At 53.0% G+C, this 13,476-nt stretch overlaps 1 protein-coding gene across 1 annotated transcript; it reads left to right on the forward strand.

Moving 5' to 3' along the window:
• The first annotated feature begins 5,202 nt into the window (after positions 1-5,202).
• TRIB1 (tribbles pseudokinase 1) lies at positions 5,203-13,257 on the forward strand. Its single transcript, XM_008001521.3, has 3 exons — positions 5,203-6,134; positions 8,174-8,466; positions 10,858-13,257. Exons 1-3 carry the CDS (start codon positions 5,775-5,777, stop codon positions 11,321-11,323), a joined length of 1,119 nt encoding a protein of 372 aa, XP_007999712.1. The 5' UTR covers positions 5,203-5,774; the 3' UTR covers positions 11,324-13,257.
• Positions 13,258-13,476: the final 219 nt, after the last annotated feature.

Raw genomic sequence — 13,476 nt, forward strand, 5'->3', positions numbered from 1 at the left:
CGAGGCTCATAAAGAGCCACTGGGCTTCCTCAAGTGAGTATCTGAAAAGTCTGAGGGAAGTTCAGTCCACATTTTACCAGTAGGGAAGCCCTCCACAAAGAAATCAAGACAATTGTAGCTGCCTTGTGCCTCTGCCTGCCTGATCTCAGACCTTGCCAAAGTCCATGTCCATCTTCCCCGGCATGCAGGCTGGGAGCCCCACAAGCTTACGTCCCTGCTTTCCCCAGCACCCCACCTCCCATTACCTCTCCAGGGCCAGACGTCTAACTCCAAAATCTGTGCCCTGCTCTCCAGCCCCTGTCTGTCTGAAGGCCAGTTTTCCCTCTCCATCTGTCATCTCAGGCTCTCCTTGTGGGTGACCCTCTGCCCTGGAGTGCATTTATTTGGTTGACACTTACTAAGCCCCTCTTTTTTTTTTTTTTTTTTTTGCGATGGAGTCTCGCTCAGTCTCCCAGGCTGGAGTGCAGTGGCACGATCTCGGCTCCTTGCAACCTGGGCTTCCTGGGTTCAAGTGATTTTCGTGCCTCAGTCTCCAGAGTAGCTGGGACTACAGGTGCCCACCACCATGTTTATCTAATTTTTGTATTTTTAGTAGAGAAGGGGCTTCACCATGTTGGCCAGGCTGGTCTCGAACTCCCAACCTCAAGTGATCCACCTGCCTGGCCTTTCCAGAGTGCTGGGATTATAGGCGTGAGCCACTGTGCTTGGCCTAAGTCCCTCTTTTATAATGGACACCGGACTGGGGGCTGGATGAACACAAATGAACAAGACACAACCCCCTGCCCTCTGGGAACAGAGTTGTGTGGAAAGGGTGGTGAGAGACAGATGGACAGAGGACTCGACAGCATTCGGTAGGACACTGAGATCTGACTGCAGGCGCTGGGGAAGTCCGAATGGTGTTTTGAAGGATGAGTAAGAGTTCCTTTCCTTGGAAAAGGAAGAGAGGGAATTCCAGTGGGAGGGAACAGTGCAGGCTGAAGTGCAGAGGTGTGAATTGGCAGATAGATGAGTTTGGGGCCCTGCCAGGAGCTGGCATGGGTAGGACAGAGGGGAGGAGGCAAGAAAGGTGAGGCTTGGAAGGAAAGTGGGGCCTGGAAGAGGGCCTACTTTTCCATACTGCTGTGTTCGGATTTTATCTGGGGGTGGGGTCCCTGCAAGGGTTAGGTCAGTGCCTTGTATGATCACATTCAGCTTTTAGGAAAGTGACTCGACAGCTCTGTGGGGGATGGATCAAGGGGAGACAGGACATACTGTGTTTTGTGCATCACTGTATCTCCAGCGCTTAGTGGGTGCTGGCACCAAGTAGGGGCTCAATGTTTGTTGAAGGGATGAATGAGTGACTCCATTGAGAACTTACTGCAGGAATCCAGGGGAAGGTTGTGAACTAGGATTATGGGAATGGAGAGAGGGCCGAACATGGGAAAGGGAGAGGGTTTCTATTAGACAGGGTCTGGACAGGAAAACGGAACTTAGGCAAGGAAGTTCAGTGGAAAGAATTTATGTGGAGAACTAGTTACAAAGGTATAGAAAGGGCAGAAACAAAACAGAACAAAACATGGTGCAGGGGGTCATCCAGAGATTAGCAACATCTGGAAGCCGCTGCCACCCTACAGCTGGAGGGACAAAGGTGGTTTCACCTGCTCCCAGAAGCCAGAGTCCCTGGAGTGAGCTCGGACCATGAAGAGGGGGTGCCATGGGTTAAGCACCCCAGGAAACCAACTCTGAGATGCAGGCCAGCCTGCAAGAGGTTTATTAGAGGATTCTGTGGGAAGAGGGGGAGGAAGGAACAGGATTGGGCAGAGGAAAAAGCTGGGCTGTGATGCAATTTTAGGAAGGCCTCAATTGACCCAATCTGGGAGCTCTGAAGCTGGGATGCCTTGGAGAGGTGGCCCAAGTTGGGACAAGGGGACCTTTATTCTTCCATGATCAGTGGTCACTGGATGTGGACCCTTGGGAAGGGAGTGTGACCTCCGGCAAAGCGGCTCTTCTCAGTCAAGGCAATTTCCAAAACGGCTCCTGATAGGCACTCCCAGCAGCCAGGGAAATAGATCCTTCAGTTGGGCAGCGGGATCTGGGCAGCACATCGCAGCAGCCATGCAGAGGGGCTGCCTCCTCTGGCACCCCAGGGGAGGTGTGGCCACCTGCCGGAAGCAAAGAGTAGCCTGGGCATTCTCTTCTTCCACCTGCCTTCCAATCTCCCTCCCCGGCCTCCCATTGGGCAAACTGGGCTGGAAGCCAATGGGCAAGAGAGCCTGGGAAGTAGAGCTCTCGAGGGCCAGCCCCAGGGAGCTGAACAGTGTGGGGCAGGGTGCAGCACTGAGAGCTCACAGGTCTAGGGTGGGCTGTGGGAGAGAGGAAAAAGGCAGATTCAAAGGGGACCCTGCAATGAGTGCCTGTGATCCTGGTCCCTGGGTGGGTGGAGCTGGGTAGATGGTGGCATGCCTTTCTCTCAGAAGAGGCAGAGAAGGAGGCACACACCTGGGAGGAAGATGCTCAGGGGCCATGCTGAGTTTGCCATTCAAGTGCTGGCAGCTCAGTGGATCTTAAATTCTGGCACAGAATAATCTTCAAAGACAAAAAAACATAGGTGGGGCCGGGCATGGTGGCTCAAGCCTGTAATCCCAGCACTTTGGGAGGCTGAGGTGGGTGGATCATGTAAAGTCAGAAGTTCGAGACCAGCCTGGCCAACATGGTGAAACCTCGTCTCTACAACAAGTAAAAAATTACCCAGGCATGGTGGCGGGGGGCCTGTACTCCCAGCTACTAGGGAGGCTGAGGCAGGAGAATCACTTGAACCCGGGAGGCAGAGGTTGCAGTGGGCTGAGATTGGGCCACTGCACTCCAGCCTAGGCGACGGAGGGAGACTCTATCTCAAAACAAACCAACCAACCCTTCAGTGGGGTCTCCTCTGGGCACAGGACCAAGTGCAACATGGCCTTCAAGCCCTTCCCAACACTGTCCCAGGCAACCTCTGCAGGCTCAGCACCCACCACCATTGTAGTTCCTCTGGCCTGCCAGCCTGCCCTTCCGCACACCCCTTGCCTGGCCTGGCCTCCCACCATTCATACTCAGCCTTTAGCAACTCCCTCACAATCCCTGCACATTTCCCCGGTCAAAGGCCTTCTAGAGTCCTCCCCAACTCCTGTGTTCCCCTACAAATTGTAATCTCTCCTTCCAGTCGCCCTAAGTGCTTAGGAGCTTGACTGCACCACCCCTTATGAGCTACTTAACCGTAGCAAGTAACTTCATTTTTTGTTCTTTCTTTTTTTAAATTTTTGTTTTTTGAGACTAAGTCTCACTTTGTCCCCAAGGCTGGAGTGCAGTGGTGTGATCTCAGCTCACTGCAACCTCTGTCTCCCAGGTTCAAGTGATTCTCCCACCTCAGCCTCCCCAGCAGTTGGGATTACAGGCGCCTGTCACCACACCCAGCTAATTTTTGTACTTGTAGCAGAAACGCCTTTTCACCATGTTGGCCAGATTGGTCTTGAACTCCTGACCTCAGGTGATCCGCCCACCTCAGCCTCCCAAAATGCTGCGATTACAGGCGTGAGCTATTGTGCCTGGCAGCTTCATCCTTCTAAGGCTTCAGTTTCTTCCCTGTGAAACGGGGCAAAAAATAACCCCACAGTGTGGCTGGAAAACTGAAGTAATACATGTAAAGTGCTAAGAACAGTGTCCGACACATCGTAGGCCTCGATTCACATTAGCTATTATTATTATTTTAATTTTCATCTTCTAATTCCCAGTGTTTAGCTCTTGGTAGATGCTTAATTAGTACTTGTTGAGTGAATGGAGAATTAATAAGGAAAATGATTTATTCTTGGGGCTCGACCTGGTTTTAGAAAATTAAGTATTTAGTAGAAGTGCAAGGACGGGCTCTCTGATAATAGTTATATTGTTGGGTGCCCAGGGACTCCAACCTGACCTGGTTCATTCAAGAAAGAAAAATGACAGATTCCAAGTTGTTTCACGCACAACTTTCACGCTCACCCAAATCACGCGGGCTGCCCGGGTGCAGGAGGTATCTCTGGCAGTGGCCAGAATGACTTCCACCAGCCTACCCACCTACCCGGGTTGGCACTCAGGCCCTAGACCCTGCGGCGCGTGTGGAGGCTGGGGAGGGAGCAGGAATCCGGCGGCAGCCACGTGGGCCCCTTCCGCCCGCTCCCCACATCCTTTGTTTCCCACCGGCCCTGGCTCAGGAAGCTCTTTCTGCGAGTCACCGCGAAGGGGCGGCCCGGGAGCCTGGAGAAGCTATTTCCGTGCAATCCGGGCGGGCGGCAGGCGCGGGGGGGTTGGGGGGGGGCGTGGAGGTGGAGGCAGCGCAGAAGGCCCAGTGTTTGCTTTTCTTTCATCCAACAGAAGGTTCTATTTGTGGAAGCGAACAGACGCTGGGGATTAGAGCTGGGAGGGGGCAGGAAAAGAGAAAGAAAAAAAAAGCCACATCCACTACCACGCACAGGTCTTCCCCGGAACTACCGCGTGGGGGTGAATGACTGATTCTGGAATTCATCACCTCCCCATCCCCCTCCTTCCTCCGGCTGCAGCCTGGGCTCGGCGGCGCCCACGGCTCCAACTGGAGCTCCCTTGGCGCTGGGCGGTGGGGGTATCCCCGGGGCGAAAGGCGTCGCCGCGGGGCTGCAGCGGGCGGCGGGTGCACAGAACCGTGGTGCGCGCTCCCGCCTCACACCCGCAGCCCATTGTGCTTGCTGTGAATGAGGCGCGCGCACCAATCAGCGGTCGCTTCGCTCCCCGCGGCCCCGCCCCTCCCGCCCACTTCCCCGGACCCTTACGTCACGGGAACTTTTCCTCCGCCCCCTCCATCGGCTTCTTGGCCGAGCTGGGGGCCTGCCGGAGGGCGCGCGCCACCTCCTGCCCAGCCCAGCCCAGCCCGGGGGGCGTGTGCGCGCGCCCAGGCCGGCCCGGGACGCACCACCTGTGCCCGACCGCGCGCTGCCCCGAGCATCCCCAGCCCTCGGGCCACCCCCATTCCCCCCACCTCCTGTTCCCCCTCCCCTCCCCCAAGTCTCCTCCCTCCGCTCCGGAGACTGCTCGCCGGGCGGCGAGGCCGGAGTCGTCGCAGCCACCTCATTGCACAACCCGGCTTCCCAACTGTTTACACAGCCCGGCCTGTGAGTGTGTGTGTATACAGCGTGAGTCACCGGGAGGCGGAGGAGGTGGAGGAAAAGGAGAAGGAGGAGTGCACTGGCCGGGATCGGTGCGGCGCTCACACTCACTCACAGTCACTCTCTCTGAGCGCGTCTCGCTCGCTCTCCTACACGCCCGGAGCCCAGGAGCGCGCAGGATCCCGAGCGCCGCGAAAAAGTTCCCCCGGCTTTAGCTCGAGACTCATCGCTTTGGGAAGTGCATTTGCTTCGTGGCTCCGCCGAGCCTACTGAATCCTGTCCTCGCGGCTCGGGACCCCGGGATCGCTGGCCGCTGCCGCCGCCGCCTCTGCCTCCCGGACTGTCGGCAGCCTAGGCAACAATAGTGGCGGCCGCCCCCAGCAAGGCTCCGGGAGCCCTTGCCTGCGGGGATCCGGGGACCCAAGCCGGCCTCCGCCCCCCGGACGCACAGCCAGCGTGGTCCCCGCGTGCAACGCGAGCGCCGGGGAGCGGCTCCTGCTTTGCCCCTCGTGGGGGCCGAGCCTAGAGCAGTCTGCAAACTCCATCCCGCCGGCTGGAAGAAGTCGCGGAGCCGGCGCCAAGCCCGCAGCGTCTTCCCGCGCGGATCCCGGGACTTAAAAAGCCGGGGCCGCCCCGGCCCAGGACGGGATGCGGGTCGGTCCCGTGCGCTCTGCCATGAGCGGCGCCTCGCAACCTCGCGGCCCGGCCCTGCTGTTCCCAGCCGCCCGAGGCGTCCCGGCCAAACGCTTGCTGGACGCCGACGACGCGGCGGCCGTGGCGGCCAAGTGCCCGCGCCTCTCCGAGTGCTCCAGCCCCCCGGACTACCTCAGCCCCCCCGGCTCGCCCTGCAGCCCGCAGCCCCCACCTGCCGCTCCGGGGACCGGCGGCGGCTCCGGGAGCGCGCCGGGGCCCAGCCGCATCGCCGACTACCTGCTGCTGCCCCTAGCCGAGCGCGAGCATGTGTCCCGGGCGCTGTGCATCCACACTGGCCGCGAGCTGCGCTGCAAGGTAGGCGCTCCCGGGCCAGGACCCGGCTGGGGTCGGGGTCGCGGGACGGGGTAGTAGGCAAAGGTGCTTGGGGTGCGGCCAACGCTTGGGCTGGGCACAGGGCGGATCAGTAGATTGGGTCAGATAAGACGCCATCTGACCAGGTTCACCTTTTTGTGGATTGAGGGGTTTCCCATGGAGTGGTATAATGGGGGCGCCTAGAGGAAGTGTAGTGTTCAGTGGCCTTCTCTTTCTGTTCCTTTCCTTAGCGCCCAGTGTAGCGCGTGGCGTTCCATATAAGTTGTGGAATTGAAATGGATTCCAGGGCCATGCCATTCCCCTTCTCTCATTCTCCTCGCTTTCCACCCCCCGCCCCCCCCACCCCATGTCCTGGAAGGACGCCCTGCAGTGGGTGCCTCCTAGGAGATTGAAGCAGCTGGCATCTCTCTTGCCGGGTTTGCAGGGCACCCGGGCTCAGTTGTAGGTGGTAAGAGCGCTGGACGACTGTCCGGCTCCTGCCTTGGGGATTCCGAATTGAATCCGCGCTGGGACTAGAACACGTCCTCCCAAGGGAGCAGTCCCAGAGTCTTCCACCCGAGGCGGAGGAATCTGCTCGGAGTAGAAATGTTGAAAAGCCCACACCGGGCAGGAACCCTCGCTTCGATTCACTTTATTTTCCAGCCAGCGATTTTCCTTTGAACGTAGGGATCCCATCCAGGAGGAGGAGACACAGCTCCTAGAAACAGGATCCGCCGGGTCCTCTTCCTGCGCGGGTAGACGCAGAACATTCCCACAGTCTGCTTTCTGCGAGCATGACACCCTTGCTTGAGGCACCCCAGAGCACCCTCGGGCTGCTCCTTTTTCACCCGAAAGATAGGATCAGCCCCCAGTTAAGTCGCTTCTGGGTTTTCCGCAACTCACCTGACACTCCCAACACCCCGACCCCGTCCCGGGGCTCGCTGCTGCCACCTACTGCCCAACCCGAATGAAATTTCAAACGCATGATCAAGCCCAGTTTAATAGGGGGAGATAAAACCCTTTTCTTCTCCGTGACTGGGGCTCAGAGCTGTTCTGGGACAAGCATATGTGTGTGGTGGGATGGGGTGGGTGGGAGGAGGGGGCAGCAGGGGATTTTTCTAGCTGGTGCCAGAGCAGCCAGGCCTCTTAGAGGTGGGGTGAGTCTGGCCATTGTGCAACCCCTTCCAGTTCCTCTGAGCAGATAATAGCTGAATCCAGATGGTGACAGCCCGTGTGTCACCGTTTCCAGTTGAGTCTAGGATATGAGTAACTGGATTAAACAAAAGGCCTCTAAAGAGACCAGCCAGCTTCCTAGAAGAGAGGAGATGCTACTCATTTTTAGGGGTGGGGTCGGGTGTGGGGGGTAAACAAACAAATGAAAAACCGATTCGCAGGATCCCCTACCCCTCCTGTGAGAATTGTAACTCAAGGCGGCTTACTTACACTTGAGTTGGACTGTAGGCAGGTTGCTTAAAGCTGCATTGTCCCAGCCTCCCCCTCCAAGTCATCTGTTCCTTCTGATTAATGACAGCTCTGCATGTTCTCTGGCCCCTGCTTCCCCTTGGAGGCTGCAGAGTCACCACATTCTGTGCCCTTTCTGTGCTGAGCACTTTAGGTCTGCAGGAGACACATGCATGTCCAGGGACTGCTTTTCAGCTCCTGGACAGGCCAGGGGCTTCCTTCTATCAACCACTCACTAGTGTGGCCTGGAAACAGGAAAGGGCCACAGATGTTGGGGGGTTTGCTTAGCTCTCAGGAGCTGATGGAAGATGGGAACATGTATAGGAGACAGTTCTTTCAAATGATCTGTGTGAAAGCGGGTAACCCTTTGGGTATTTGCAAGTCTAGAGCTCTAGGTGTTACTGGTTTTAAAGGTGTCGGGGGCAGCTGGGGCTGAGGTAAGATGGCAGAGGAAATGGAGTAGGTGAATGGAACTTACATCCTAAGCCCAAAGGTTGAGAACTTCTGCTCAGCTCCCTCAGGGGTTTGGGAGGCTGCCTTTGCTTTTCTAGTCCCCTAAATGGGCCCCCTTTTCTCTGCAGGTGTTTCCCATTAAACACTACCAGGACAAAATCAGGCCTTACATCCAGCTGCCATCGCACAGCAACATTACCGGCATTGTGGAAGTGATCCTTGGGGAAACCAAGGCCTACGTCTTCTTTGAGAAGGACTTTGGCGACATGCACTCCTATGTGCGAAGCCGGAAGAGGCTGCGGGAAGAGGAAGCCGCCCGGCTCTTCAAGCAGATTGTCTCTGCCGTCGCACACTGCCACCAGTCAGCCATCGTGCTGGGGGACCTGAAGCTTAGGAAGTTCGTCTTCTCCACGGAGGAGAGGTGAGCGGCCGCCACGGCTTCTCCTGTGGCCTTTTGGAACCAAAGTGAAGGTGCAGGTCGTGTAGTTAGGTGCTGTGTGTTGGTGCAAAACAAAGTCAAGGGCTCATATGTCCCAGATTTAGTATTTAGAACTTCTGTTCCTGAGGAGTCACAGCTAAGGTTGGTTTATTTTGCATTCTCTTGGACGGAGTCTGGGGACACGGTGACGCTTCTATGGGATGGCACGTGTTGACAGGATGCCCTTCCTCTCCTATCCCAGGATCAGGTCCATTGTTGTCAGAAAGGTCAGTCGTCTGGGGTACAAATATTAAGCTGCCCTTTACAATATTGCCTTCTGAAGGAAGTGTTCAAACCTTTGCTTATGGCAAGTGTCGTTTTGTACCTGGAAGGTTTCACAGAGCTAGTGAGACTGTCATATATGCAGAATTCCACCCTCTTTCACACGGCATTGCTGTCCCATTCCAGGCTGGTTTCTCTGTAACGTCACATTCTCTGGTGACTTTTTAGACATCTCGTTTGGATCCGTCTTCAGAAAATAGCCACGTTGAATAGAATGGAAGTTGGCTAGGATGGATTGCTAAATATAGATCATAGCTTACCTCATAAAGAACAAGATGAGCTTGATAAGAGAGTAATGAGGCATTAAGATTCAAAGCTGAGGTTTTAGCTAGAGAATTCAGGAAGCCGCATGAGATAGACCACACTTGATTTTAAGAGCCAGCCACATCCCTTGTGGAAAGATTACGAGCAGTAAGGCTGTAACATTGCAGAGGTGAGAGTGAGTGAGTTTGTTGTAAGAAGTGGGCTTATCTCACCTGTGCATTTTTACCTTTGACTCCAGAGCATACGAAATTGTACAGGGTTGAGCTGTCATAAAGCATGACTTTGTATCTGACCTTGCAATAATTATTGGAACACACTGATTAGCAAAGAAAAGCAAACTGTTTGCAATGAAGAAGTTTCTAATTCCTGGAACATGCTCCTTTGATATGGTGATGCATTTTCTGAAACATGCCTTACACACCTCCTTACTAGCTTTTGAAACCTGCATTGCACAGGCGAATGTCATGGGCATGGGGTTTGGCAACCCGGGGGTTAAGCAATGTCAGGCTGACGCTATTCGTGTAACCAGCACAGGTGCAGGGTTTTAGTGCTGTAGCAGCCAATCAGGGGCAGACAGTGTGGGTTGAGTCATATTTTCCGTTTACAGAACCAATGGGTATTTTACATAACGACAGGGAGGTCACGCTGAGGACATACTGAAGTTAGCACATGTATACTACACTCCAGGGAACAGGAAGGCAGGAAAAAAAAAATACCAGACCTTTGAGAGGAAAAGGAATTGACCCATCAGCCAGTACCAAATGTTTGCGTTTAACTTCATAAGTGACTTACTGAAACAGGGCTATTTCAGAGAAGCAGGCAGAGACAGGGTGTCACCGGATATTGGAGGTTCCCTACCACATGGCTTTAGGCTTTGGGGGATCCAGGAGACTTGGGTGGCTGGTTCTAAATAAGGAGGCACCTGCAGCTTCATAAGAGAGCCTTTGACTGAAGGTTTTTTAGGCTTTAGTTGCTACCTGAACAGAGAGCCCCCTGTAGAGTGAATATGCTCACATGTTGATGTGCCGTCCCACTGGGGAGTGTGTGTCCCTATGTAAGAATTTCAGAGGCCCTGCATCCCTGAAATCCATCAGCCACTTTTGTTTGCTCATATAACCTCTCTGTCCATGCAAAGTGTTCTTTGCAATTAAACACCCCAATACATGTCATTAACATTCCTTGCAACTTTCCCACCCTAATTGTCGCAGCCTGGGCCCAGGTGGACAAAGTTTGCTCCCTGTGCATGTATCAGTGCGGACACCAGCGCTGACGACCTGTGTGTAATAGCAGTGACTTTGGGCTCCGTGTTGTGTAATGCAGTGTGGGTCCAGGTAGCCCTGGCAGTCATAAGAGAGAAGATGGGCTTGTAGGATGCTCAGGCCCTCCCTGAAGAAGTAGGATATGCTGCTCTTCCCTGATAGCTTTTGTAGAGAATGCAGCATTTCCCTGAGACAGCCTCCCAGTTCTGCAATGGGAACTTAGTACATTGCGTAACTCCTATTAGGATATCTCTTGTAAGCTCTAGCATTATGAATACTATTTGGGGCTTTGCATCATACCCTCCACCCCAGGCGCTCTGTCGATAACTTTGCAAACATTTATTGCAGTTTGTGTAGGTTTGTGAAATCATGAGTCCTCGGTAGTTGCAGGGCACTGCTTACTGGACGAAGGGGTAAATAGCATTCCTGGAGCCTTTGCTGTTAGTGCCTGTGGGCGCTGTTATTGGGAAGGCTTTGTTTTTCATAGCAGCTGGTGTGGAAATAATGGCTTGGTTCCTCTCTCTTGCAGAACCCAGCTCAGACTAGAAAGTCTAGAAGACACACACATAATCAAGGGGGAAGATGATGCGTTGTCAGACAAACATGGCTGCCCAGCCTACGTGAGCCCTGAGATCCTCAACACCACCGGGACGTACTCCGGAAAGGCTGCGGACGTTTGGAGCCTAGGGGTGATGCTTTACACGCTTCTGGTTGGACGATACCCCTTCCATGACTCAGACCCCAGTGCCCTTTTTTCCAAAATTCGGCGTGGACAGTTCTGCATTCCTGAACACATTTCCCCCAAAGCCAGGTGCCTCATTCGCAGCCTCTTGAGACGGGAGCCCTCCGAGAGACTCACTGCCCCCGAGATCCTGCTGCACCCCTGGTTTGAGTCTGTCTTGGAACCTGGGTACATCGACTCAGAAATAGGAACTTCAGATCAGATTGTTCCAGAGTACCAGGAGGACAGTGACATTAGTTCCTTCTTCTGCTAATCCCCAAAACCTCAGAAACCTCATAATTCTTACACCTGGCATTTCCATTTCTAAAGATGGACAGGCCCTTTGGCGTGGTACCAACCAGACAATGACTGCATCAGGATGAAAGCTGCTGAACTCGGCATGGCGCCTTCTCTTCTCTGTTGGGATGAGTGACTTTATTGATTTGAGCAGCATACGCTGTGATTGGCTGCCCTGCAAAGTTGTTTCCCTTAAGGAACCCTCACCAACTATCTCTGCTGGATTTGGGAGTTCCGCATCTTTATGGAGGGCAAAGAGTATGGACATCTTACACCCAGTGGTCAAGTGTGTAATAAACTTGAGCATTCGAATGGGAGAAAAAGCAAATCGCACAATGACATATTTTGGGCAATAACCGTATTTTTAACAGGGTGACAAATTGGGCCAATAAATCTGCCATCTTTGAACTCACCTTTGGTAGCTAGACATGTTACCACAGCTTCTCTGATGGGAAAGTTCCTTTTTTGGCTTAACACTCACCTTTTCTTCACACTCACATTTACCAATGACTCTGCTCCGTTTTTGGAGCAGACTTTTAAGTTGCTCAGGAGCCGGACGGAACCATGAACCCAGACTCTCCTCTGTTTCCTGCCAAGACCTCATCTGCACTAATGCCTTCTCCCTGACCTTGACACTTTCCCTCTTTAGCTATCAAAGCACTTACCAGCCGAACGTGGAACAGTATCACAAAAGATCCCATCTCCCAACAATTTCAGAACTCTGAACTCAGACAGAGAGACTCCAGATTTTAAAAAATAATTTGAGTGCTTGGAAACTATTAGCTTTTTAAGTTCCTTCCAAATACGTTAGTACCTACCCTTTACTTTTCCCCCAAGACCATCTCAGGGTGGAGCATTCTGTCTAGAAGAAGAAGGATAAGGAGGCTCCCACCCACCTCTCCCAAGAGCAGACATTAAACATCTTTGTGCTTTGAAGAGAGTGAATTTTGGATAGTCTTGTGATTCTCAGACTAACTTCTAGAATTATCCTTCAACCCCTCCCAGATATGGTCCGCCTCTGGCATTGTGTGTGCATCTGCGGTTTTGCATGATGGGTTGTTAATATTTCAAATGTGTGGTTTATGAATACGTCTGTATAATCGGCTTCTGGAGTGAAACAGCAAACCCCAAATCTTCAAAGTTGGAAGGAACTTTAAAAATCATCCGGTCCAATCTCTTTCCTCTTTCCGCCACCTCCCAAGGCAGAAATCCCCTCTTCAGCTGCTTTTGTAGGTGGGAATCCAGCCTCTGTTAGGTATGTCCAGGGATGGAAACTTACTCCCCTACAAAAGATAGAGCTTAATGGAGAAATTGCAACTTTCATTAAAAAACAAGTTCAGATGAAATATCAGTAACTGTCTTGGACAGTGCTGAAATCAGGTGGTTAAACGGGTAAACAAAATATACTGTATTTTGATAAATGGCACAAAAACAGGCAGTCATCTTTAAGGGCTACGCCTAGGCAAACTACTAACATGCATTGTGAGAATGCCGTGTATACCTCACGTACTGTGTACTTTGTACATATATTTTACCTTTTATACCTATGGTCGGTTTTGTTTTGTTCTGTTGTGTTCTGGCTTTGAGGCTTGTTTCGTTGTCTGTGTCTGTCTGAATAACCTGCGTGTCTAAAACCACGTGAAATGTGAATAATTATTGGCAATATTACCTTGACAGAATCATGGGACTTTGAGAAGAGGGAGGACAGAGGCCTCTGTCGCACTAACGCTCTCGTGGTTGCTCGACTGTTGTATCTGTGATACATTATCCGACTAAGGACTCGGCTGGCAGGGGCTTCTGCCAGGAAAGCTAGAAACACTAGGTTCTTCCTGTACATACGTGTATATATGTCAACAGTGAGATGGCTGTTTCTGACTCGTAGAGAAATTTTAATAAACCTGGTTTCGTAAATAGGTGTGGTGAATTTCTTTCGAGTTCAATCTGCTTTGCCTTTTGCAATTTCATGCAGAGGTTGCAAAGGTCTCTGGCCTCGGGGCTTATAGTCTAGTTGGGGGTGGGTAGCAAGGGGAAGGTGGAAAAGTAGAGATGATGAGGATCGTGGATGACCTTTGGCAGACTTGAACCCATTTGCTTTTTTCGTTTCAGTGGGCAGATTTATTCTGATGGATG

The sequence above is a fragment of the Chlorocebus sabaeus genome, chromosome 8, assembly GCF_047675955.1.
Source record: "Chlorocebus sabaeus isolate Y175 chromosome 8, mChlSab1.0.hap1, whole genome shotgun sequence".
NCBI lineage: Eukaryota > Metazoa > Chordata > Mammalia > Primates > Cercopithecidae > Chlorocebus > Chlorocebus sabaeus.